The sequence below is a fragment of the Cnephaeus nilssonii genome (genome assembly GCF_951640355.1).
Source record: "Cnephaeus nilssonii genome assembly, chromosome: 13".
NCBI lineage: Eukaryota > Metazoa > Chordata > Mammalia > Chiroptera > Vespertilionidae > Cnephaeus > Cnephaeus nilssonii.
The window spans coordinates 21,994,555-22,018,723 of record NC_137084.1 but is presented as its reverse complement, the minus strand read 5'-3'; the positions used below and the strand labels follow the sequence as shown (position 1 = coordinate 22,018,723).

At 37.8% G+C, this 24,169-nt stretch overlaps 1 protein-coding gene across 1 annotated transcript in view; it reads right to left on the bottom strand.

Moving 5' to 3' along the window:
• The window catches only part of DCDC1 (doublecortin domain containing 1), a gene marked incomplete at its 3' end in the record, with an annotated part of 318,067 nt that overhangs the window by 106,249 nt on the left and 187,649 nt on the right, over positions 1-24,169 (bottom strand). Inside the window, exons 18-19 of the mRNA XM_079788060.1 lie at positions 21,037-21,171; positions 20,159-20,316 (exon numbers count right to left, since the gene is read on the bottom strand). Coding sequence (XP_079644186.1) covers positions 20,159-20,316; positions 21,037-21,171 — 293 coding nt within the window. The remainder of the gene's footprint in view (positions 1-20,158; positions 20,317-21,036; positions 21,172-24,169) is intronic.

Sequence of the window (24,169 nt, the reverse complement as noted above, 5' to 3'; positions counted from 1 at the left end):
AAGAAAACATTGGTCACCACTTATCCACATCATGTCCTTAAGCATCTGTGATTTTTACCTAATCTTTCTTTATAATAGTAAAACATGTTTTTAGCTTTGCCTTTTTTCTTGAATAGGGGGCTAATGCTTTTGCTATTTTCAATGAGATTTTGGCATATATATATATATATATATATATATATATATATATATATATATTGGCTTATATATTTTTTTAAAAATACATTATTGATGCAGATGCTATACTTTTTTCCCTATAGAATGTCAAAAGAATAGTCGTTATACCTCCATGATAGGAATTTTATTCACATTGTGTCTATTAAAAAGTCACACTGAAAAAAAGGAAGTCCCCTTCCATATATGATAATTGTTGTTATATACACTGATAAGCTGGTGAAAGCAAGATCATCAACATTCTTCAACTTTTACTTCAATTTGAAATAAAATGATGCAAAATTCAGTTATTGTGGCATCGACTTGAAAAAAAGAAAGATTTTATATACTTGGACCAATAAGTCATGTACACAAATCATTTTTTTCCCCTGGCAATTTTGAACTACTTATCTTTCATAGGATTTCTTGTGGCTATTTACATTTTCACTCAGTGAAAATCAATTACCTTCTTGCAATAAGCCTCATTTGCTACCTTTGAGTATAATAGAAACACCATTAGGATGATGACATTACCCAAAAGCAGGGCACCACACAGTTGGTAGACATAAATTAAGGGCCCTTTCACATATGCATTAGAAATACTGCTGTGACTTGAAATATGCATAAAGTCTGTGTCTATTAGAGCTATTAGTGTGTGGGGGTGATGATTTTGAAAGGGGAGGGAAGGATTGGTAGATTGTGATCTACTACTTGGACAAAATTATGTATTTCCTTTTTTTGCCCAGTATGTGCCGTTGATGCAATAAGCCTGGGCCCCCAGCTGAGCTGCATTTGGAAATGCCACTGAGCATGGTATGCGCGCTTCACTTCCCTTTGCCGAAGCAAGACACTGTCAGGAATAGAGTGCAGATGTGCCACCAAGCCCACTCCTCCTCCATCACCCTGACCTCAAGCTCTGCGGATGTCTGCCTGGGTGAAGCAACCACTCATGTGGAAAACAGCTCCTGCAGATCAATTCATAGGATTTAGGGACATTTAACTTCCATCAAGCCCACATCGTCTTATTGGTATTTGAAGACTAACTTATTACTGAACATTAATGGCCATAACATAGAGAGTTGTATATTGCCCAGGGGAAGAAAAAAAAAACTAATCTAGAAATTCCCCCCTCTGAGACTAGAAAACAGAGGAAATGACATACAAACCCCATTATTTTTATCCAAGTTCTTATAGGCTTAAGTAAAACAAAATTATAACATATTGAGCCTTGGGGTGTGAGAGAGTTATGTGCCTTTTAAAAAGATGTTAGGATTACACATTATATTTTTTGATAAATTATTTTCAGATCCACTTATCTTTTAGGCAATCTTACAATTCTGGAGACATATGGTTAGTTCTTCATTAATGAATTTGAATAGTGAACACATAAGAATTACATGGAAGGTTTAAAAGAAGTATAATGGAATGGTAAGAACTAACAGGTTGTCATTTTTGGACCTTAGAAGAACTGGCAAATACTAAAAACATATTTTGTTTTAAAAAGATAAATACTAGTACTTAAAACTTTATTCTTATTAATGATTTCTCAAATCCATGTAATTATGCTATTTTTAAAAATCTCCTAACTTGGTAATGTTAAAATATACAAGATCATATATATATATTAGAGGCCCAGTGCAAGAAATCGTGCACTAGGGGTAGGGGGCGGAGGGTCCCTCAGCTCGACCTGAGCCCTCTCGCAGTCCAGAACTCCTTGCTCCTTACTGCCTGCCTGCTCATTGCTCCTTACTGCTCGACTCACTGCTCCTTAGCACTGCTCCTTACTGCTCAACTCACTGCTCCTTAGCACTGCTCCTTAGAGGCTCCTGCCACTGCTGCTGTGCTCAGCCATCAGCCTGGCTTCTGGCTGAGCAGCACTCCCCCTGTGGGAGCACACTGACCACCAGGGGGCAGTTCCTGCGTTGAGTGTCTGCCCCCTGGTGGTCAGTGTGCATCATAGTGACCAGTCGTTCTGGTCTTTCTGCTGTAACAGTCGCTTAGGCTTTTATTACATAGGTGTGTGTGTGTGTGTGTGTGTGTGTGTGTGTGTGTGTGTGTGTGTGTGTGTAAAATTCCCTAAGAATTATTGCATTCTAATTCTGGATATTATACTTATACTAGAGGCCCAATGCATGAAAATTCGTGCAAGAGTAGGCCTTCCTTCCCCCAGCTGCCACCACCAGCTTCCCTCCTCCGGCCGCTGGCAGGCACCTGGGACCCAGGCTGGCTTCCCTCCGGCCCCGGCTTGGTCAGGAAGGATGTCCGGAATGATGTCCAGAAGACGTGCAGTCTAATTAGCATATTACCCTTTTATTATTATAGATACAAATGTTTATTATAGTGGCTTCAATTTTTTAAAGCTTTCATAATTTTAGAATTAACATAATTTTACAAGAAAAAATTTATAAAGCAAAATTCTGCAGAAGTCATTTTTACCACTTTTTGTGGAAAGGAAAATTTTAGAGCACAAACCTACACATCTTAAGTAATCCTATTACTCCAAATACCATAATCAAAGCACATATCATATTTTATTGCTATAAAGAAAGGAAGATGTTATGACATTAATTTCAGTCATCATTGCATTATTTATAAAACTAAAAAATAAAGTTTCTCTTACAGAAACATTTAACCTGCATCACTGCTGGAATAAACTGAATCTGGAAAGACAATGAAATGCATACTGTAGAGCCTATAATTCTAAAACAGCTGTTACATTTTTCTTTTGTGTCCTTATGGACAAAATAAATTATGGGATCTTATACTACAAGTGTATTGAGACATTTTAATTTGTTTGAAATTCTGCAAATGGTATTTATCTAAGTAGGATACATTTAGTTAAATCAACTGACATACTGCATACAAACTCAGTAGTGAATAATATTAAGATGGAGTAGACTTGCCTTAGTCAACCTCCTTTATACCACAAGTCTAGCATATGGGGGAATCTATATGATAATTTGTTTTCCCACCACATACATTCTATATGTCTATCAAATAATGAGAAGCCCGAAGTACAGAAAGAGCAGAAACCCAAATCAACTCCCCAAAAATATTGCTTTGGATTAATGATAAAAACTATGTATTTCAAAAGGATATATAAATCATGACAAATGAACAATTCATCCCCATTAACATTTTAAGTATAAATACGTAATATAGTATATTTTCATTTTAACTCACCAGCTCATGCCTTATGTACTGTATTCCCTAATGTTTTTCTGTCCCATATCCTTTAAAAAGTTAAGAGTGCTATGGAAGGAAGACATTTTATAATAGAGAAAAGAAATGAGTAACATTTCAGACAGCTATAACATGGTTAAGCCTCAGATAGAGGAGAACAAATACTAGTGAGACAGTGTAAGCAAAACTAAAAACCAAAGGTGTGATTGAGGCAACCATCCAAACAACAGGTACACAAACAACAGGTGACTGAACAGATTTGTTTCCAATTCCTTTGTCTAAATAGAGATGACTTCCTTGTTCTCATGGGAAGAAGAGCTGGTTTGAAGTTGTGGGGACAGTTTTCTTTTTCTTATTTTAGTTAGTTTAGCAAAGTGGTGGAGTTTAAAGAGATTATAGGAGGACAAAATTAACCCCGAACTGCCTGCAAGTACCTCAGGACAATTATCTTATTCTTTTTAGATCCAACATAATCAATGCCAGCAATTTAGTTAATCTTCTATTTTAAAAGGTACAGCCCCTGCCCCTCCCCTAATCCATGAAAGAAGACACACCTGGCAGAGGTGGGAAGCCCTGACTGTTTATCCAAAGGGACAGAGAGCCCTTCTAGCAATTCCATCCCAGGTGTTTAGGGAGGGGCAGCTTCCTCAGTCCCCAGTGCAGAACTGGTAAATGAGCTAATTGCAGAAGTAACGATTTATGCACAAAATTTTGTTCTCTGATAACTGTAGGCACAAAAATTGTCCATGCTAAAAGCTAGCCCACAGAGGTCTCTTTCAAGTGCAGAGAGTTAGAACTTAAACCTTGTCAGAAAGAAATTCTAGCCATAGCTGGTTTGGCTTAGTGGATAGAGTGTCGGCCTGTGAACCGAAGGGTCCTGGGTTTGATTCCCATCAAGGGCACGCACATGCCTGGTTGTGGGCTTCATTCCTATAGGAGGCATGCAGATGTTTGCATCATTGATATTTCTATCTCTATCCCTCTCCCTTCCTCTCTGAAATCAATTAAAAAATATGTATATATTTTAAAAAAGAAATTCTAGAGAACTTGCTAGAAAAAAAAGTATGTATATAAACTCTGTGTTTTACTAGTGTTTATTTTTACTTCTATTTTTATATCATTTAACATCTATTCCTATTTAAATTCTGAGGAATTATATTTCCCAAATGGGAATAGCCATTTATCATTTGAAGATTTCGAAGATTTCAGTAGCCTAATATGTTAAATGAAGGCAGAAAGTTACCTTGTCATTGTGAAATATATTCTGAATGGAGTTTTTGTTAATAAGTACTTAACTCTATACTCTAAAAATTAGTATCCTTCTCCAGCTTTCATATATACATTCTATACACAGTTTGCATACACATAACTGCTCAGAACAGCGTGGCATTGTTTAGTAAAGGGAGAAATATGAAAAATACTTTTTCAAAGAATGTTTTAGGAGCTTAAAAAAGTGTCCAAAAAATTCCACAAAATCACCAGGTTAGAGCTGTTTTTTATAGCTCTCTACTTTCTGCCTTTGCTATGTCAGAAACATATCTAAGAAATCTCAATTTTAAAAGAATCAGCTTTATGTTTTCACTATTTTGAGATAACTTTAGACTTTTATAAGAGTTCTGAAAATAATACAGGGTTCCCATATAGCTTTCACCAGTTCCCTTTTATGTTAACATTATATAATTATCAAAAATAAGAAATTAATATTGGTGCAATACTATTAGCTAAACTACAGGCTTTATTGAGACTGCATCAGGTTTTCTACCAATGTCCTTTTTCTGTTCCAGGATCCATTCTGGGACACCACACTGCATTTAGTCATTTTATCTCCTTAGTTTCCTCCAATCTGATAGCTGATCAGTATTCCTTTGAAGACCTTGAAACTTCCAAAGAAAATGAATCAACTTGGGTTGATATCTTCTCATGATTACACTGAGATTATGGATTTGGGTGAAGAATATCACAGAAGTGTTTGTCTCATCAGATCAGTTCAGAAGGTACATGATGTCCACTTGCAACCACACAACCAGCTCAAAATGGTCCTATCCTGTTTCTAACAAGATACTGAGTTGCTTTTCAGAGACAACAAACCAAAACCACAAGTCATGCAGCCAAAGCATGAGCAGAGGAGAGAACTTTGACCTCCACCTGCACCCTGAACCAGTCTCGCCCCTCTCATGGGACCAAATGACTGAGATGTGACCAAAACTTGAACACTGGAACCCATTCAGAAGCCCTTGTCCAGGAATACCCTGTGCTGAAGTCCCTGACCATAAATGGCCAAGTTCCAAGGTTGTCCAATCAGACCTCCTGAGTTAGAATTAATGATTATGTATAGCTCCTTAGTCTGTAAATTTGCTTTAAACCTTTGTTCAGGGAGACAGATCTGAGATTTCCCTGAACAAAGATCTGTCTCCTTAATGGGGTGCCCTGTAGTAAAGCCTATTCTCTCTGCAAAAGACTCCTCCCTCAGTTCACTGTCCAGTGAGCGGTGGGCATGGAACTCACTTGCTTGGTTCAGTTATGTATGTCTTATTTTTTATTCATATGTCTTATACCTTATTCAGTTATACATATGTCTTACTAACTTTGATCACTATGTTAAGATGCTGTCTGCCAAGTTTCTCCACTGTAAAATTACTTCTATTTTCTCTTGTAACCAATAAATATCTGAGGAATACATTTGGAAATATACTGCTCCACCTTTAACTTTCACCCACTAATTTTAGCTTCTGCTGATGGATCTTGCCTGCAGTAATTATTGCTCTTTTATCCTAAAGGTGGTTTTCTATTTCCTTTCTTCCTTCTGCATTTATAACCAGAGCTCTCTTATTTATTCAGTATATATTTGTATAAGTATAAACTCATGAATATTTATATTCTTCTTTGGCTTATATTTATTTTTTGCTCAAATTATTCCAGCTCTGGCCATTGAGAGCTTTTTCAGATGGGCTCCTAGGCCCTTTCAGCATGCTTCCATTTTGTTTTTAAAGCAATTCCTTACTTTCTGGCACTAATCAACTCTATTTTAAATAATCATTTTGAAGTTTCTCTACTCTACAGAAACTGAATATTTCATCTGACAAATTACATACTCCTTTGAGACTGATTCTGTACCTCCTAGCATCTAGCAGAGTAGCTGGCAAATGACAGGCATTTGTTAAATGTGCTTCAACTGAATGCTTGTTTATTCCCTTATTTATTCTGAACTTGAGAAAAGTAAATGCTATTCACTGTATTCTGTATATGTTCTTAAATATATGTTCATTATTTAATCACTGCTCTCTTTTCTCATTTCATATAGATTAATTCTAGTTCATCTGACCATTAGAGATATTATCTATACTAATAAAAGGGTAATATGCTAATTAGACTGGGTCATCTTCCAGTCGTCCAGTCCTCCTTCTAGACAAAGCCATGGTGGCAGGGGCTGAGGCAGAGGCAGTTAGGGGTGATCAGGCTGGCAGGGGAGGGCAGTTAGGGGCAATCAGGCAGGCAGGCAGATGAGCAGTTAGGAGCCAGTGGTCTCGGATTGCAAGAGGGATGTCCAACTGCCAGACATCCCCCAAGGGGTCATGGATTGGAGAGGGTGCAGGCCTGGCTGAGGGACCCCCCCCCCCCATGCATGAATTTCGTGCACTGGGCCTCTAGTCATCAATATTAGAGGTTATCATCAATATTATCATTATCATCCTTACAAAGCCATCACCAGCCTTGATCCATTATATCTCAGTAACAGATAATATAAAAAACAAATTACACAAGTGTCATCCCTACCTGACCTAAAGCATTCAAAATATAATACATAAATATAATATGTATGCTTTATGTATATTTAGTGAAATAAGGAATAAAAAATAAAATCAATACACATTATTTAAAAGAGCATGGTGTGAAATAGTGTAGTAAAGAAGTCTAGAATATGACAGGGGCTCTTGTACTCCTTAGATTTTATAACTATCTTACTATTAATGGCCCAAGGATTTACTTTTTGTTTTGTTTGTTATATTTCAAAAGAACTGTTTATTCAGATAGCTATTTACTAAGTGCTCATTACCAGTATATGCCAGGTACTAATCCTATATAATAAAACCTAATATGCAAATTGACCAAACAGCAGAATGACTGGTGGAATGACCGGTCGCTATGATGTGCACTGACTACCAGGGGGCAGACGCTCAACGCAGGAGCTGCCCCCAGCCCGAAGGCCCCTACCAGTGGCGGCGGCGGGGGGTGGGGCCAGCAAGCGGGCGGCGCCAGGACAGCCAAGGCGGGTGCGAGCGGGGTCCCTGATCACCCTGCCGGTTGCCCCACAGATTGGCCCTGATCACTGACCAAACCTAGGGACCCTACCTGTGCACGAATTTCATGCACTGGGCCTCTAGTCTAATCATAAGAGTTAGGTACTACTATTATGATCATTATACAGATATGGAAAACTGACAGTAATTTTTGAGTCAGAATTTGAACCAAAACAGCATCTGCATTCTTTTTTTAAAAATAGATTTAATTTTTTACAGAGAGAAAGGGAGAGGGATAGAGAGTTAGAAACATCGATGAAAGAGAAACAATGATCAGCTGCCTCCTGCACACTTCCTACTGGGTATGTGCCCGCAACCAAGGTACATGCCCTTGACCAGAATCGAACCTGGGACCCTTGAGTCTGCAGGCCAATGCTCTATCCACTGAGCCAAACCAGTTAGGGCATGCATTATTTTTAAAAAATATATATTTTATTGATTTTTCTACAGAGAGGAAGGGAGAGGGATAGAGAGTCAGAAACACCGATGAGAGAGAAACATCAATCAGCTGCCTCCCGCACACCCCCTACTGGGGATGTGCCCACAACCAAGGTACATGCCCTTGACTGGAACTGAACCTTGGACCCTTCAGTCCGCAGGCAGATGCTCTATCCACTGAGCCAAACCAGTTAGGGCAGCATCTGCATTCTTAATCTTTATACTGCACTGCCTTTGTAGGAGGGAGCTGAACACATAAAGCAGAGCTTTTCTTGTAGAAGTAGAGAAATGGAAAATCTCTCAGTCCCCCAGAAACCAGAGGCTCTCAGAAACAGAGTTTGGAAACCCAGGCTCTAAGCCAATTCCTGTTAGTCCTCAGGTTTGACACTCTGAGTACAGAGCTGGATTCTATTCAAGGTGGAGCCAGTGTTAAGGCAAATGGGTAGGCTACCTGATAGGTCTATAATTGTGCACATAAAGGACATGTTGAAAGGACATAGGAACCAACTTGTTCACTAACATTTGGTGTTTCCAAGATCCTTCTTAAAGCCTCTTATCTCTATGAAGTCCCAGAATTTATTTGCCAGATGTGCTCATTTTCAACTTAACATTTCTTTGTTTTCCCTTAGTGAACTATCACATCTTCCTGATGAATGGAAATGGATAAATATTTCCTTCCCTTATCAGGATTATCTTCAATTCTAATTTTTTATCTTTCTTGATGCTAATCCTTTCACACCATTCATCTTGACTTTAAAGGTGACTCAAGCAAGCATTAGTCTTTTATTATGTTTAGAACAACAGAGAGCAGAAAAAGAAATTTGATTCAGCTAATGAATGTAAATACACACATCAGAATATGGATATCTGAAGTGTATTTGTTAACTTTTTTCCTTTTTTTTAGCACCATACTTGTTTCATTTTCCTGATTACTTATTATATATTTAAAATTAACTGAAAAATATATGATTCTTTGGTGTAATTTCAACATTTTGTGCATTCTTCCATGTTTAATAATATCTGTCAAATCCTTGAAAAACAGAACAAAATGAGCAGAGTCTGAGATTATAATAATTTGTTTGGGCTGTGATTGCTATGAAGACGTAGACTTGATTCTCTGGGTCAATGGACAAATAAAATCTGTTGTGAACTCTAGAGGTCAGTTCTAGAGTTCAGAACAGATTTTTGGAAGCAGAAAATATCCAAAAATTATTTTGTTTGACCTGTTTCACCTTCTGGACTCCTGGTAGGTTTACCACCTTTGGTATCAATTTCTCTGTGATTAATAGTGCCCGAGGCATGGAGCACAGCTGAAGACTCAAATAGTAAATTTGACCCAAATCCTATGCTCTAACAACAGAACAGTTCTCCTGGGGAACAATTCTATTGTTGGAAGTGCTTTCCTTTAGCTATATCTAAAAAGAGGTCTCTCTCTCTCTTTTTTTTTTTTTTACAGGAAGGAAGCAAGGAAGGGAGGAATGGAGGAAGGAAGGAAGGAAAGAAGGGCAAGTTTAGAAGCTAAAAGTAAAAAATATGGGACTTACAAAAGAAATATTTTTCATATGTTATAATGTCAAAATTTTTCTTAATTTCAAATTTCATAATTTAAAAAGTAACTCAAATGTTGATATTTAATCAACAATATAGTAAGTACTTACTGTGTATATATAGTAATGTGATAATTAATATGAATGTGATAAAATACTAAATAAAAAGCTATGTCCAAAAGTATTACTTTAATTTGTTGATTCCTCATTGAAGCTCTACTCTACGACAGGCAATTACACTATAGGGTTATAGGTCACAGTCCCTGATCTACAGAACTTTACACATTAGAGCATTCTGTTTGTTGTTGTTGTTGTTTAGGATTTGAAATTAAAGAGAAAAACAGTCAAAGGAAAATGTTTCAAAAACATTTTAATGAAACATATGCAAAGAATGATTTAAGCAGTGCTTAAAAATGTACTAGGAGTTATGATATTTAAGAGGTTGGCCATGCTCTAAATGACAACCTGTTTCAGACCCTGACTCTCCCCCTTACTAGCTTTTTGACCTTGGACTACTAGTTCCACACTCTCTGTCATCTGAATTGTAAACTTGAGACAATCTTAATAAATAAATTCATATGGTAATAAATGCAAAATAGAGTTCTGGCCTGAGACAGGTAAGCACTTAATAAACCTCAGTATTAGCAGGTAAATGATAATACTAAGGTAAATCAGGTAAATTCTCATTTTCCTCATAAGAAGAAAAAAAATGGTGAAAATGATAGTAAACTTAAAGAATTTTTATGAGAAAATATAAGAGAACATGTGAAACTGACATGCAGAAGGAACTCATAAATTTGCTGAATTTGTATGTGCTACTAAGTTCAAACATGACTTTAATTGATAGCAATAAAAAGTCCATATATTTTCTACTGAAAGACAAAAAGAACTTTGTATTATAGATTGCTGTTATTTGTGAAATGAGCAATAATGAAGGGGTTAGCCCTTTAAGACCTAGAACTAAGAGGTTTTTGTGTTAAAATGTAAGATAGTCTCAAAGTTGACTTTATGTGTTAGCCATACTTCAGAAGAAGAAAAATAAAAACATGGAGCAAGTGAGAAAGCATTTCTAACGCTGTTTTATCCAGGAGGTCAGACAATATATCAGGAAAACTGCTGTGAGCTAGAAAAGCTAGGTCAATAGCATCAAAAAATTGCAACTCCTCTGGGGTTAATGTGGTAAAACACCAAAGCATTGTATACATACAGGAGAAAAGATCTCAATCATGCTTTGCTCAAGATATTTATAGTATGTAAAAGGCCCTAAAGGAAGTTGCACATTCTGGTGCATGTCATAAGTGCCAAATTGATATAGGTAATCAAGGAAAATTTTAAGGGTTTCATTTAAAATACAGATAAGGACTGAGAAATAATTAAGACTTCTCGTTCAGAGGCATTATCATGTGGCAGTATTACATTTAAAGTATTATGAGGGATTTATGCTTCTGATGTTAGTTGTAATCATTAATTCAGTCAATAATGTTTTCTTGAGTTTGCCATGTCTGTGTAGAGCAATGTTCCAGTCTCTGAGTGAGATGGAACAGCCCCTGTCCTCATGCAGCTTAAATTTTCAAGGGTAAAGATAGACAGTAAGTCATAATGAGTAAACAAGATGGCTTTAGACAGTGCTAAGTGCTATGAAGGGAGTAAAACAAGGTGATAGTATGTGGGCACTTATTTGTATATGCAAATATATACTATATAAATGTACCTATTATTCTAATTGAATTATACACATTGATTCTCTTAATCCTCAGTGATCCTATAAGGTTGGTGTTGTATTATTCCTAATTTACAAGTGAAAAAATGGAAGTAGAGAGGTCAAGTAAGTAAACCAAGGTAACACAGCTTGGAAGCATTTGGACTCAGAGAATTTGGCTCCCAAATCCATGTTCTTACCTACTATATTATGTTACATCTTGATTTATGCATTATCTCATTTAATTCTCATAACCACCACCTGAGGAATTATACCTCATCTCAGAATTGGCAACTAAAACACAAAGAGAAAAGAGGGCTTTGCCAAAGTTAGATTTTTCTTTTTTTTTTACCCAGCTAGTATAATACCAGATAGACATTCTAGTTTAGGGCCTACAAGTGAGAGAATGTAGAAGTAGAGTTTCCAATTCAGACCTTGGATAGGTTTACAGACAATATTGAATAAAACAGAAAAAATAAATAGCACATTTTTAAAATTGGAAATGAAGCAACATAATTCAAGGTTTGGGTTCCTCATGGGTAGTAAGTGAGAACAAAGATTTATCATAAAATGCTTATTTGAAAGCCTTCCATAATTTCTGAATTAATGCACATTTATGGATATAAAGCTAATCCTTTGGAATACCTGGTTTTGACTTTGTTTCAAAGAAGCAGGTGCAATTAAATTATTTGTTCACTTTATTTTAATTCACAGTAAACAAATGGAATTAATTAAAAATATGCCAAAATACAAATAGGCAGCAATATCAAGTTATTTGACTCTTCTCATTTTAAAAAAAGAATTATAAATATAGCTCTGCATCTCTGGAACAAACAACAATTTAATATTCTAAAATCTAATACCACACTCTGGTATATAGCATGAAAGAGCTAAAGGCTAATGCTTCAAGATGAGCATTTTAATACCTAGGAACAGTAATGTAATCTAACATGAGATTTTATCCCTAGAAAGTATAACTGAATTTAGTGAATATCAAAAGCAATTATTATATTAACATTTGACTTTATTGGTAAGAGTCCTAGAAATAAGAATTAGAGAGTGACTATTTAAACAGTTCACTTTTCTTAAAAACACAGAGTCTGACTGTTATCAAAACTGACCTGTGCATTCACCGTCTCTGCAAAAATTGTGTTGATATTTAATGACCAAAATGAGAAGAATGTTCTAATCAAATAAGGTGATTACCAGCTACCATCAACTATATGCAAAGCTACATAAATCATTTAATAGAGTAATAAATCATATGCTATTGAATTCTGAAGAAAACCAGAATATGGCTCTTTCAGCTTTTAATGTGTTTTTCTACAATTTATAATTATAGAAACATGAGCATCATTTGTCTGCTTAAAGAACTTCTCATTGCTATTAATTTACCTTTTTTTGAAAAGCAGGAAACTAATAGTGCTGTTAGCTAGTGCATCTCAAACCTGTTACTGAGAGAGAAAAACCTTGAATGCAGAAAAAAGCATGTCACCTCTTTCAAGCTTCATTTCTTCTATTCTATCAGGGAAAAAACCATATGAAAATTGACCAATACAGGACAGTTTGGATTTATATTCTCTCAGAAGGGGACATGTAATAAAGTGAGTACCAAATGCTCAGTGTTTGTTCCACGCAGATTGCAGCCAGACTTATTTATAGTAGAAAGACTAATTTTATAGCAATTGTAAAAATGTAAATCAGGCTTTAAAACTGATTCAGGAATTGTATTTTATAAATGAAGCTTTTATTTTAATTTAAGCAGTTCTCTTACGGTACGATACACAGTATTCAGAATGTTCTGTTTTTGTTATGCTTGAAATAGTAGTGATGTTTCAGGAAACCAGGGAACAGAAACACCTGTTTCTTACCAAATTACATCTTCTAATGATTATAATAATTTTATGGACTAGATTAACTTTAAAATGTAAATATTGCAATATTTTAAAGTTTAAATTATTAAATAGAGGTTTATTTTTAAAATAGCAGTGGAAAATGTGAACCAAAATACAGGATATTCTTCCCTATTTTAGCCCAAATATTTCTACTAATAAAGCATGCATCAAGCATCTACATTAAAAATGTTTTGCATAACATATGTTGATTTTTGTTCTATTGCAAATATAATATTCAATTATTAAAATCTAGAAAATAAACGATAAATGCAAACTTAACTCAGTAACAACTGTCTAAATATTTTGATATAGTTCCTTCAAGTCACCTGCCCATCTGGTTAGCTTCCTATTTATCCTTATCTTTATCTACAGACAATTAGGATAATACTAAACATATTTCATAACTTGCTTTTTTATGAGTATCAAAACTCATGAGACATTCAATTATATTTTAAATGAAAGATCAAAGATCTTTTTAATACGTGTACTCTTTTGAAAAAGTGAAGTCCATGCCAAGCTGAGTCAAGAGGAGAAATGTCGGTGTGATCCGTGGCAGCTGCTTGCTTCCTTGGGAAGGAAGGGCCGGCTAGGAGTACAGTAGCTAGCAATCCCCTCAGCGCTCCCAGAGTCTCTAGTGGGAAAAGAACAAAGGCCTTTCCAATGCAACTAACACAGATGTGCCCAAGGCAGACTGTCAGAAACAGTTAAGATGACAGCTACTCACAGTTCATTATTTCCTTCTCACAGGTCACTGGGTGACAAGCTGGGTCAGTGTGCTTTGTCAGCTGTCCCAGGCCTTCCCCACCCCCTATTCAATGTAAATAAGGGTAGAGGGCTCCATTGGATGAACTAATGTAAACAAACACATTCCAGACACTTAAAGATGCCAGCATATGATACTTATTTTGGACCAAACTTAGAATTAAATAGACACACACCTTTATCCAAGTAAGAAGAGAACCTCATTTCTACATCTCACTGATATAGGAAGCAAAAACATTCTCAGTGTGGCTAAAGCAAACAAAAAATATAACCCATTATGAACTAATCAAAACCTTACATTTAGGACCTTACACAATAAAAAAATTTTCCTTTTTCTTTAATAGAAAAAAGAAGTTTTCCACATTACAAAAAAAAAAAAAAAGAATCAACAATCAGATTGCTTTCCACAAGTGTTTGAAATGTAAATTAAATGAAATGATTCTGACTAGATGACAGTTTGAATTGTGGTGATGTAGTTTTTTAAGAATATAACTCAAAATAATGCTCAAATAAAAATGGAAGTAGCCTAATAAAATCTTTTATGATGTAATACACATAAAATTTTAGTAATGACTTAATATGGCTTCTCAGTATGATGACATTCTGTTATGAAATCAATAGAATAAAAACTGCTAGGAACAAGAACTAAAACTGTGGATAAGAGTATGGGCTATACATCTAAAAGGGTGAGGGTGTGAATCCCATCTTTCCCATTATCCAGCTGTATAAATAAGCACATTACAAAACCACTCTGAACCTCAGTTGCTTATCTTCACAGATTATAAGGTTACCTCTACCATCATCTTATTATAGCAATAAGTAAATCAATCTATCACATTATTATAAGTAACTATTTAGCATGGCAGTTGGCACATGCTAAAGTATTCAACAAATGATAGCTATTAGTTACCTGTCACCAAATTTAGTATATACAAAGCTGACCTGAACCACCATTCAAGGTATGAAATATCCTGGTTAATCATGACAAGTTACATAACATATATACACAGACAACAGTGTGATGATGCCCATAGAAAAAGGGGAGTAGAGGTCAGTGAAGGTGGGCAAATGGGGGGATAAACAGAGATGGAAAGGAACTTTACTTTGGGTGATGGACACACGATGCAGCGTGCAGAGGATGTTTTGTTGAGTAGTACTCTTGAAACCTGTATGGTTGTGTCAACTAGTCACTCCAATAAATTTAATAATCTACACTAATAAAAGAGAAAGATGCAAATTGTACCTTCGCGACGCACACCAGCCAATCAGGAGTGAGTATGCAAATTAACCCAACAAAGATGGTGGGTTAATTTGCATACACAGGAGCCCAGCGGCCAGGGGCGGGACACTTTTGTCATTGCCATGGCGACAACGCAGGCGTTTCGCACCGCCCCAGCCACTCTGGGCCTCTGAGCAGCGTGGGAAAGCGGAAAGGCAGCTCTGGGCCTGAGCAAAGGCTGTGCCGGCAGCCAGGGTAAGGAAGGTCCATTCTGCACAAATCTTCGTGCATCGGGTGTCTAGTTATAATCCTATCTAATAATAGAGTAACATGTAAATTACCATTACTCCGCTACGCCCATGATTGGGCGGCGGGAGGCTGGGGGTCGGGACTCGGGGTGGCCTATCTGGCCATTGAGAGGCACGGATCCGCTGCCACTGAGGGGGCTACCCTGCTGTTGAGAGGCACAGGGGGCGGGACTCCCGCCCCCTGTGCCTCTCAACGGCCAGATCCGAGGCCACTGAGGGGGCCTGCCGCGGACACCCAGCTGCGCCTCTCAACGGCAGGGTAGCCAGGTGTCCGCGGCAGCCCCCCTCAGCAGCAGGGTAGCCCCCCTCAGCGGCCGCGGACCATCAAAAGTGGGGGAGCTGAGTGCCTGTCTGCTCCGGCACCAGGCCTTTCAGAAGCCTCCACTGAGCCGGAGGCCTCTGAAAGGCCTGGTGCACCAGCGGACAGGCACCCAGCTCCACCGCGAAAAGCGAAAGTGTGTAGGGGACCCTACACGTGCATGATTCAATCATGCACTGGGCCTCTAGTAATAAAAAGAAAAGAAAATTGCAAAAAATGTTAAAAAATATCTAAGCCCTTCATTTATAAGCCTGTGAAAACCAGTAAATCTATACTATTGGATTCAACAAGGAATCAGGTGTTCACAGTCTCCCTTCATGTTTTCTACTTCTTGTCTTTGCTAAAAGCTGCATATATTGACATATTTTTTATTAATCCCTTTCTAAACTGTTCCACCTTACTTAAAGGTCACTTTCCAAGATATCCAGTCAAAAATAATAGGTCCTGAAGATTTGGATAATCGCTAAGACAAAAACATGAATGGTCAGGCAGAACAATACCAAGGGGAAGCCGTAAGACTTTGGGCTCAGAGGAGCCTGCCTTGGATTACTAGCTGGAAGGCCTTAGCCAGCTAACTTAAACTCTCTGTGCCAAATTTCCTCATCAGTAAAACAGAGGTTAAAGTATTACATACCTCATAGGTTATTGGGAAATAATGTACATAAAGCCCTCAAGGAAAGTCAGTATCTATATATATAAAAACCTAAGCGACCATTATGACTGAACAACTGGAACAACTGGAACGATCAGTTGACCAGTCACTATGACATGCACTGACCACCAGGGTGCAGATACTCAACACAGGAGCTGCCCCCTGGTCGTCAGTGCACTCCCACAGCAAACCTCTCACAGCCCCTCCCCAGGGCCAGCCAGGCCCCCTCCCCCCAGCCAGCTGGACAACCTCCCACGGTCCCTCCCCCCTGCCAGCCAGCCCCCTGATAGGCTTTGATCACCGGCCAGGCCAAGGGACCCCACCTGTGCACGAATTCGTGCACCGGGCCTCTAGTATGTTAATAATTAAATATTATCCCTCATTGTCACATATACCTGTTGCTACTACCAGACTTTCTGTCTTCCCCAAATTGGGTCACTTGTGGTTGTCTCTTTCCTTGGCTATTTCTAAGGAAGTACATACATTTATATCTTTGTATTTTTATTCTTTTCAATTATATATTCTTTACTAAAATTATTTGCTCATTAATTGTTTCCCTGTTCTAAAATTCTATTTATTTTTCAAATTTCCACAGCTCAGATTATTTCACATTATGTCTTTAATTTTGGCAGCAATTTTATTCTTTATTTTGTAAAATTGATAAAAAGCAAGAAAATGTGAAACTGAGGCAGTGACAATATGATACACTGATTTCTCTTATGTTTGGAAAGTGTATAAACCTAACAAGACAACCTAAGGTTCAACGTCATCAATATGCCAAATTCAGTACCGGGTTCTAATTTTGCCCAACAATTTTTTCCAAAGTGGGAAGAAAGTAATTGCTTTAAGTACTTATTCTTTACTCAAAATAAATTTGTTAAGGAAGAGAAAAAGAGAAACTGAAATTGCATTTATTGTGGTAAATTGTGGAAGAAGATAGGAGAATGCAGATAAATCCTTGTGGCTTTAAGGAAAATAAAGGAGGCCAGAAGAGGGTGCCCTGGGAAATTTCTTATAAAATCCCAAACATATTTACCAGTCAATTCATACTGACTAAAAATCACCCATCTAAATGCAACCCCCATGAAAAACTCTTTTGTACCTCTACTTGTTTTCAGAACATTTTCACAACTATTATGGTGTGCTTATACATTTCTAGAATTTTAAGACATAACATTTAATTCTAACAATTCAAACAGGTATTGTGGTATGTTAACTGACATTAACTGCTTTGTTTGGGGAGTGGCCTCACATTTTCTAATACTATAAGCGTTTCTCTCAATGTTCCATCATCAGCTTATATTGCTTCATGGAAACACAACAAGAAAACACAGGAGACAAATCCCTAAACTACCCAATGCCCTCAGCCCCCAGAGAAAATATTTCCAGGCTGGGAAAGGAGGGAGTCACAGAAAAGTAGATGGATTGTCACTGGGTCCCTGAATGCCAACCCATCAGGGCCAGGGCCAGCAGGAGACAAACACAAAAACACCAGCTAGGTTTCAGGAAGCTGAGAGCAGAAGGAACCTGTGCCTCCTTGAGTAGAGGTAGGATAATGACAAGCCCCAGCCTTCTTTCCAAAAACAGTGGCTGCTGAATGAGTCTGGAAAGGTAAGTCAACAGTGGCCTCAGGAAACAGTGTTTGAGTTCCCCAGTGCCCAGGTATTTCCTGAGCTCCTGTTTTACATGAAAACTTCAAGCATGGATCCCAAGAGACTTATATCCAATGACCTGGGCAGAGAGTGGCCTAGCTGTCTAACTGTAGCCTTTGGTCCTGTTGTGAAGCATCAGGGAGTTGAGAACCTTGAATATGATTAAAAAGCAAGGAGCAGGGAAAGACCTGGAACTTAAACTTTCATCCAGCTCCAGGAAACCCCTATATATGATATGGGAGGTACTAAGTTTGTTACCTTGTTTAGCTGTGCCCCGTCTTAATAAAAACAACAAAACCAAAGGATCTGAGGTTTAAATAACAAATTAAAGAGAAAATAGATTGAAGAGTCACTTTTGTTAACGGGGGGGGGGGGGGGGGGGGAGTTTCTTTTCTGTCAAATTCTGAGGCAGAAATATGTAAATTCAGACTGCAAGGAAGTTTTTAACTGAAATAAAAAGTTGTCATGTTGCACACAAACTTACACAATGTTATATGCCAACTATATCAATAAAATGTCTAAAAATTTTTTTTAAGAAAACAAAAGTTGCTATCTTTTTTTCATGCAACTGACATATCTACCTATAGTTAATATATTTAAACTTAGGAATTCTCCTAAACTTTAATGAGTATGGTAAGTACTTCAACCAATAGTCAATTTCAAATAATTATATATTAAAATTAAAGTTTATAAAGTCATTTTGCAATTTATAACAACAACCCCTCCAAATAATAATAATAAATTTTCTAATCAAATAAAGAGGATCAGAGAAACAGTTTCCATTTTCCAACCAAGGATAATTTTCAATTGGTTAGCAAAATCACTGATGTTCATTTTATTCTAGGAACAGAAATTATGTCAATCAATTAAATTATCACTACTTAAGACCATCTATTGTGCACTCATGCTCAGGTCTAAATGTAATATCTTAAAGACCTCTTGGTAGTTTTACAATTGTTTATATTCTTATGTCTTCCCTAATTATGTTATTTCATGCTACTTTAGTGAATTCCCAGGACAGCAATCCTTCCCAAGTATGCTTATAAATAATACCATACATTGATCTTTAATGAAATACACATAAATGTCACCTCTCTTGATCAAATGTGACCCAAAAACTACTGTGCTAGAAAGCCAAAGGGCTTTTGAGATCTACACCAATAAAAGAGAAACATGCAAATTAACCATCACTCTGCTACACCAAGCCACTCCCACCAGCCAATCAGGAGCGAGTATGCAAATTAACCCAACCAAGATGGCAGCCGGCCACAGATCTAGAGCAAGCAGGAGGCTTGGATTGCCCCGGCAATGGAGGAAGCCAAGCTTCCTGCCTGCCCTGTCCGGCCCTGGCCTCCACTCAAGGCTACAAAGTTTCAATTATAGAAGATAAATAAATCCTAGATACTTGCTTCCAGCCGGCCCTGGCCTCCGCTCAAGGAGGTGCTGAAAAAAAAAAAAAAGAAAAAGGAAAAAAAGGAGGGGCTGGGACCTTGGGTTGCCGGGGGGTGATCAGGCCAGGATGGGATGGCAGGGGCCGTTGGGGGTAAGCAGACCAGCAGGGGGGCCAGTTGGGGGTGAGCAGGCCAGTGGGGAGGAAAGGTGGGGGCAAGAAAGCCAGCAAGGGGGGCAGTTGGAGGTGATCAGGCTGGCGGGGGGGGCATTTGGAGGTGAGCAGGCCAGCGGCGGGGGGCAGTTGGGGGCAAGCAGGACAGCAGGCAGAGTGGTTAGGGGCAATCAGTCAGGCAGGCAGGCAGGTGAGCAGCTGGAGCCAGCAGTCCTGGATTGTGAGAGGGATGTCCAACTGCTGGTTTAGGCTTGATCCCTATAAACCGGCAGTAGGACATCCTTGGAGGGGTCCCAGATTGGAGAGGGTGCAGGCCAGGCTGAGACACACACTCCCCACCCCCCATGCACGAATTTCGTGCACCAGCCTCTAGTATTACAATAATCATTAAGAAATCAATCTTACATGAAACTGAAGGAAAACAGGGAATGTCATTGAGCAATGAAGCCCTGTGCTGTCAGTGCCCTACCTCTGAGCAGAAGCCTTGGGATGTTTCTCCTCCAGTCTCCTCACCAGTGCCACTGTCAGCTGCCCTGTCGCCCCAAGAGAACCTTCTGGCATCAAATGGGTGTCTGAAGGCTCTGACAATTGCTCCAAACCAGGGATGCTGGCACTTTTTTGCAGAGCCTAATAAATAAAATATAGGAATAAGTAGCTCTTTTTCACTGAGTGGAAACATCTAAAATATATATATCCTGAAAATTTAATATTACACTTTTCATGGTTCTTCTGTCTTCTTCATCATGCAAATGAATCATTTCTATGTGGCCAGAACAAAAGAAAGCCGGCATCAAAAACAGCTAGTGTGTCACTATTTTTTAATAAAATAATATTTATATAAGTACTAGTAGCCCTGCGCATGAATCCGTGTGCCAGTAGCTCTCTGCCGGGCCTGGCTGCTCCGTGCCCACTGCCCAGAGGCTCTCCACAGCCTAGAGGCCCATCCGCAGCTGGGTGTGGAACACTTGCCTCATCGCCGTGGTGACAAAGCAAGCATTCCGCCAGGCAACTCACACTGCCCACTCTCAGCAGCCGCCCCCCCCAGGACTGGGGGACTCCAGCGGGGCTGAGAGGACTGAGTGCCGCCATCTTGTGGATGGGCACCACCATCTTTGTGAGGGAGTGACAATTAATTTGCATATTACCCTTTTATTAGATAGGATACAGATGTTTACACAAATATTAATGTACATACCAAGATGTATATTATGTGCATGATTATAAACAATAAGTAACATTAAGATGTGAATTCCTGTTTGCCTCCTGAAAAAAACTCGCATATTTTTCTCTTTTCAAAGTACATTTTAGAGATCTATTTCTGTCTTGCCTCTGGCTCACTGTACTGACCTCTTCTGCTAAGCTGCTGCCATGTTCCTGATGAGCTGTGGTCCAGGTGCCATGGTGAATGTGATACTCTGTCTGGGTCACATCCATTTGTGCCTTTAGCTCCTCTAAGTAGGTCAGAACAAACTGAGGATAAGCCTGTAGGAAAAGAGGAAAAATGTAACACTAGCCTTGTAAGCAACAGCCAAAAATCTATCCAACTAGAATGATGGGGGGATAAATTGGATTAATAGTTAAAAGGTGTGGCTAATAAACTTTGCGCTTCATTATCAATTTCTGATCAAAGTCAAGCCAAATAATTTTCACATTACAATTTCTAATTTGTTGTTTACTTCGATCAAGTTTAACTTGATTGCTAATCTTCACCCTTAGATAAGATTAAAATATTAAAGCCATGTTATATATTAATAATAATAGCTAGCGCCCTAACCGGTTTGGCTCAGTGGATAGAGTGTTGGCCTGCAGACTGAAGGGTCCTGGGTTCGATTTCGGTCAAGGGCATGTACCTTGGTTGCAGGCACATCCCCAGTGGGAAGTGTGCAGGAGGCAGCTGATTGATATTTCTCTCTCATCGATGTTTCTAACTCTCTATCTCTCTCCCTTTCTCTCTGTAAAAAACCAATAAAATATATTTAAAAAAATAATAATAGCTAGCATTTATTGAGTTATTTCCACATAAAATGTATTATTGTAAAAGACATTGCATGTATATAATTTGTAGTTGCTGTGTTGTTTGGGAATATTCAATTCTGCTCTGCTCTAGAAGACAAGAAAACAAATGGGATGGATGAAATTCATTAGCTGCATTAAACATAAGCAAATTAGTAACCTGAGAAGTGTCAGACAGAAATTAAGTAGAGCAACTGTATATGAACATAGATAGAAAGGGGTAGAAGGAAAAATAGCCATTTAATAGTCATGATTTACTAAACAACAAACAAAGCAACAAATATGTATGTTGCACTAAACATAAATGAAGCACATGAGATTCACAAACATCATGAGATCTGTAATTGGCCACCCACTGCTGACTCGTGTTGGATCCTCTGCTGGATAAAGTCCATAGCTGCCCATCAAGCTAACTGGGGAGCACAGTTATCAGCCAAGTGTATTTGCCAAGCAGCTCTCTCACAGAGCCCGTGTGTGTCACTGCCTCAGGCACCTTTTCTCCCTTGCTCAAATTTCAACTCTGGTCCTTGTAACCACATCATTAGCAGGGAAGGGTAATGCAACACAGAGAGATTCCGGTAATGTGGCCCTTCAACCCACTTGCACCTTAAGTGTGTTAACCTAGCCCATTGCTTTTCCCATACATTTTGCGTTGTATTTTGAATCCATTTAACAAATATGATTTGAGCATTTTAATTTGGTCGATGTACCTTTTTGTTCCATGAGCTCTAAGATAGTCTATCTAGGAGCATATTTGGAGACAACTATTGCATCAAAGCAATTTCCCACGTGATAATATATTTACATTTTAATCTTCTCAACAGCTCTTTGAAATAAGTATTATTATGCTCATCTTAAAGACAAAACAAAACAAAATGACACAGGGAGGTTAAGCTACTTGCTCAGTGTCATCCAGTGTTTACCAGGACATAAGGTCTAGATATACAGACTCAAGTATGATATAAACTCCTCTTTATTAAGGTGTGGAACTAAAATTCTAACAAAAAATAAGAGAAGGTGTTCAGTGAATAATTAAAGGCACTAAGGTCCTTGTATTCTTCTGGGGAAAGTGATATTGAATAACTAAACTTTGTTAGAAAATGTACAACTAAATGTTCATGTCAAAATTGTAAGGGATTCCAAAACCTTAAATGCATATTACTAAGTAAAAAAAAAAAAAAAGCCAACCTGGCCCTTAGCTGATTTGGCTCACTGGATAGACCATTGGCCTGCAGACTAAAGAGTCCTGGGCTCGGTTCTGGTCAAGGGCACATGCCCGGGTTGTGGGCTTGATCCCCAGTGGCAGCCTGCAAGAGGCAGCAGATCAATGATTCTCTCTCATCACTGATGTTTTTATCTCTCTCTCTCCCTCTCCCTTCCTCTCTGAAATCAATAAAAATATATTTTTTTAAAAAGCCAACCTGAAAAGGCTATAAACTGTATAATGCCAATTATGTGATGAAGAAATAATTTGCATTTCTCTGATGATTAGTGATGTTGAGCAACTTTTCATATGTCTGTTGGCCATATTACTCTTTAAAGAAATGTCTATTCAGGACCTCTGCCCACTTTTTAATTTGATTTTTTTATGGTGTTGAGTTATAAGAGATCTTTATAAATTTTGGATATTAATCCCTTATTGTATGTGTCATTGGCAAATATCTACTCCCATTCAGTAGGGTGTCATTCTGTTTTTGTTGGTGGTTTCCTTTACTCCACAAAAACTTTTTAGTTTGATGTAGTCCCATTTGTTAATTTTTTCTTTTGTTTTCCTTACCCATGGATATATGTCCAAAAAAATATTGCTACGAGAAATGCCAAAGATTTTACTGCCTATGCTTTCTTCTAGGAGTTTTATGGTTTCAAGTCTTACCTTTACATCTTTAATCTATTTTGAGTTTATTCTTGTATATGGTATAAGAAAGTGGTCTAGTTTCATTTTTTGCACATATATGTCCAATTTCCCAACAACATTTGTTGAATAGACTGTCTTTATCCTATTGTATATTCTTGCCGAGGCTGAACTTTTTTATTTGGTTTGGCTATTTTGACTTTTCTTTTGTCATGTATTTCCTTTCAATGTCCTTTGCTTATTTTTCTATTAAAGTGTTTATCCTTTTCTATTGCTATAACAGGCTTATTATACATTAAGTATTATTCAATTTTCTCACATTTATATTGCAAAGATTTTCCCTATTTGCCATATTTCTCTACTTACTTTTGCTTATGCTATTTTAGATTTAGAAGTTTTAAAATATTTTTATATACTCAAAGCCATGAGTCTTTTTCTTTATGGATTCTATCTTTGTTTGCATGCTCATAAAGATATCCACTCACTGCTACGGTGGGTTAGATATTTTAATCCAAGCTTTCTTCTAGATATTTTATGGTTCCATGTTTGAGTTTAAATATTTAATTTAGCTGAAACTGGTATTTTATATAAAGGAAGTAATTTAACTTTATCATT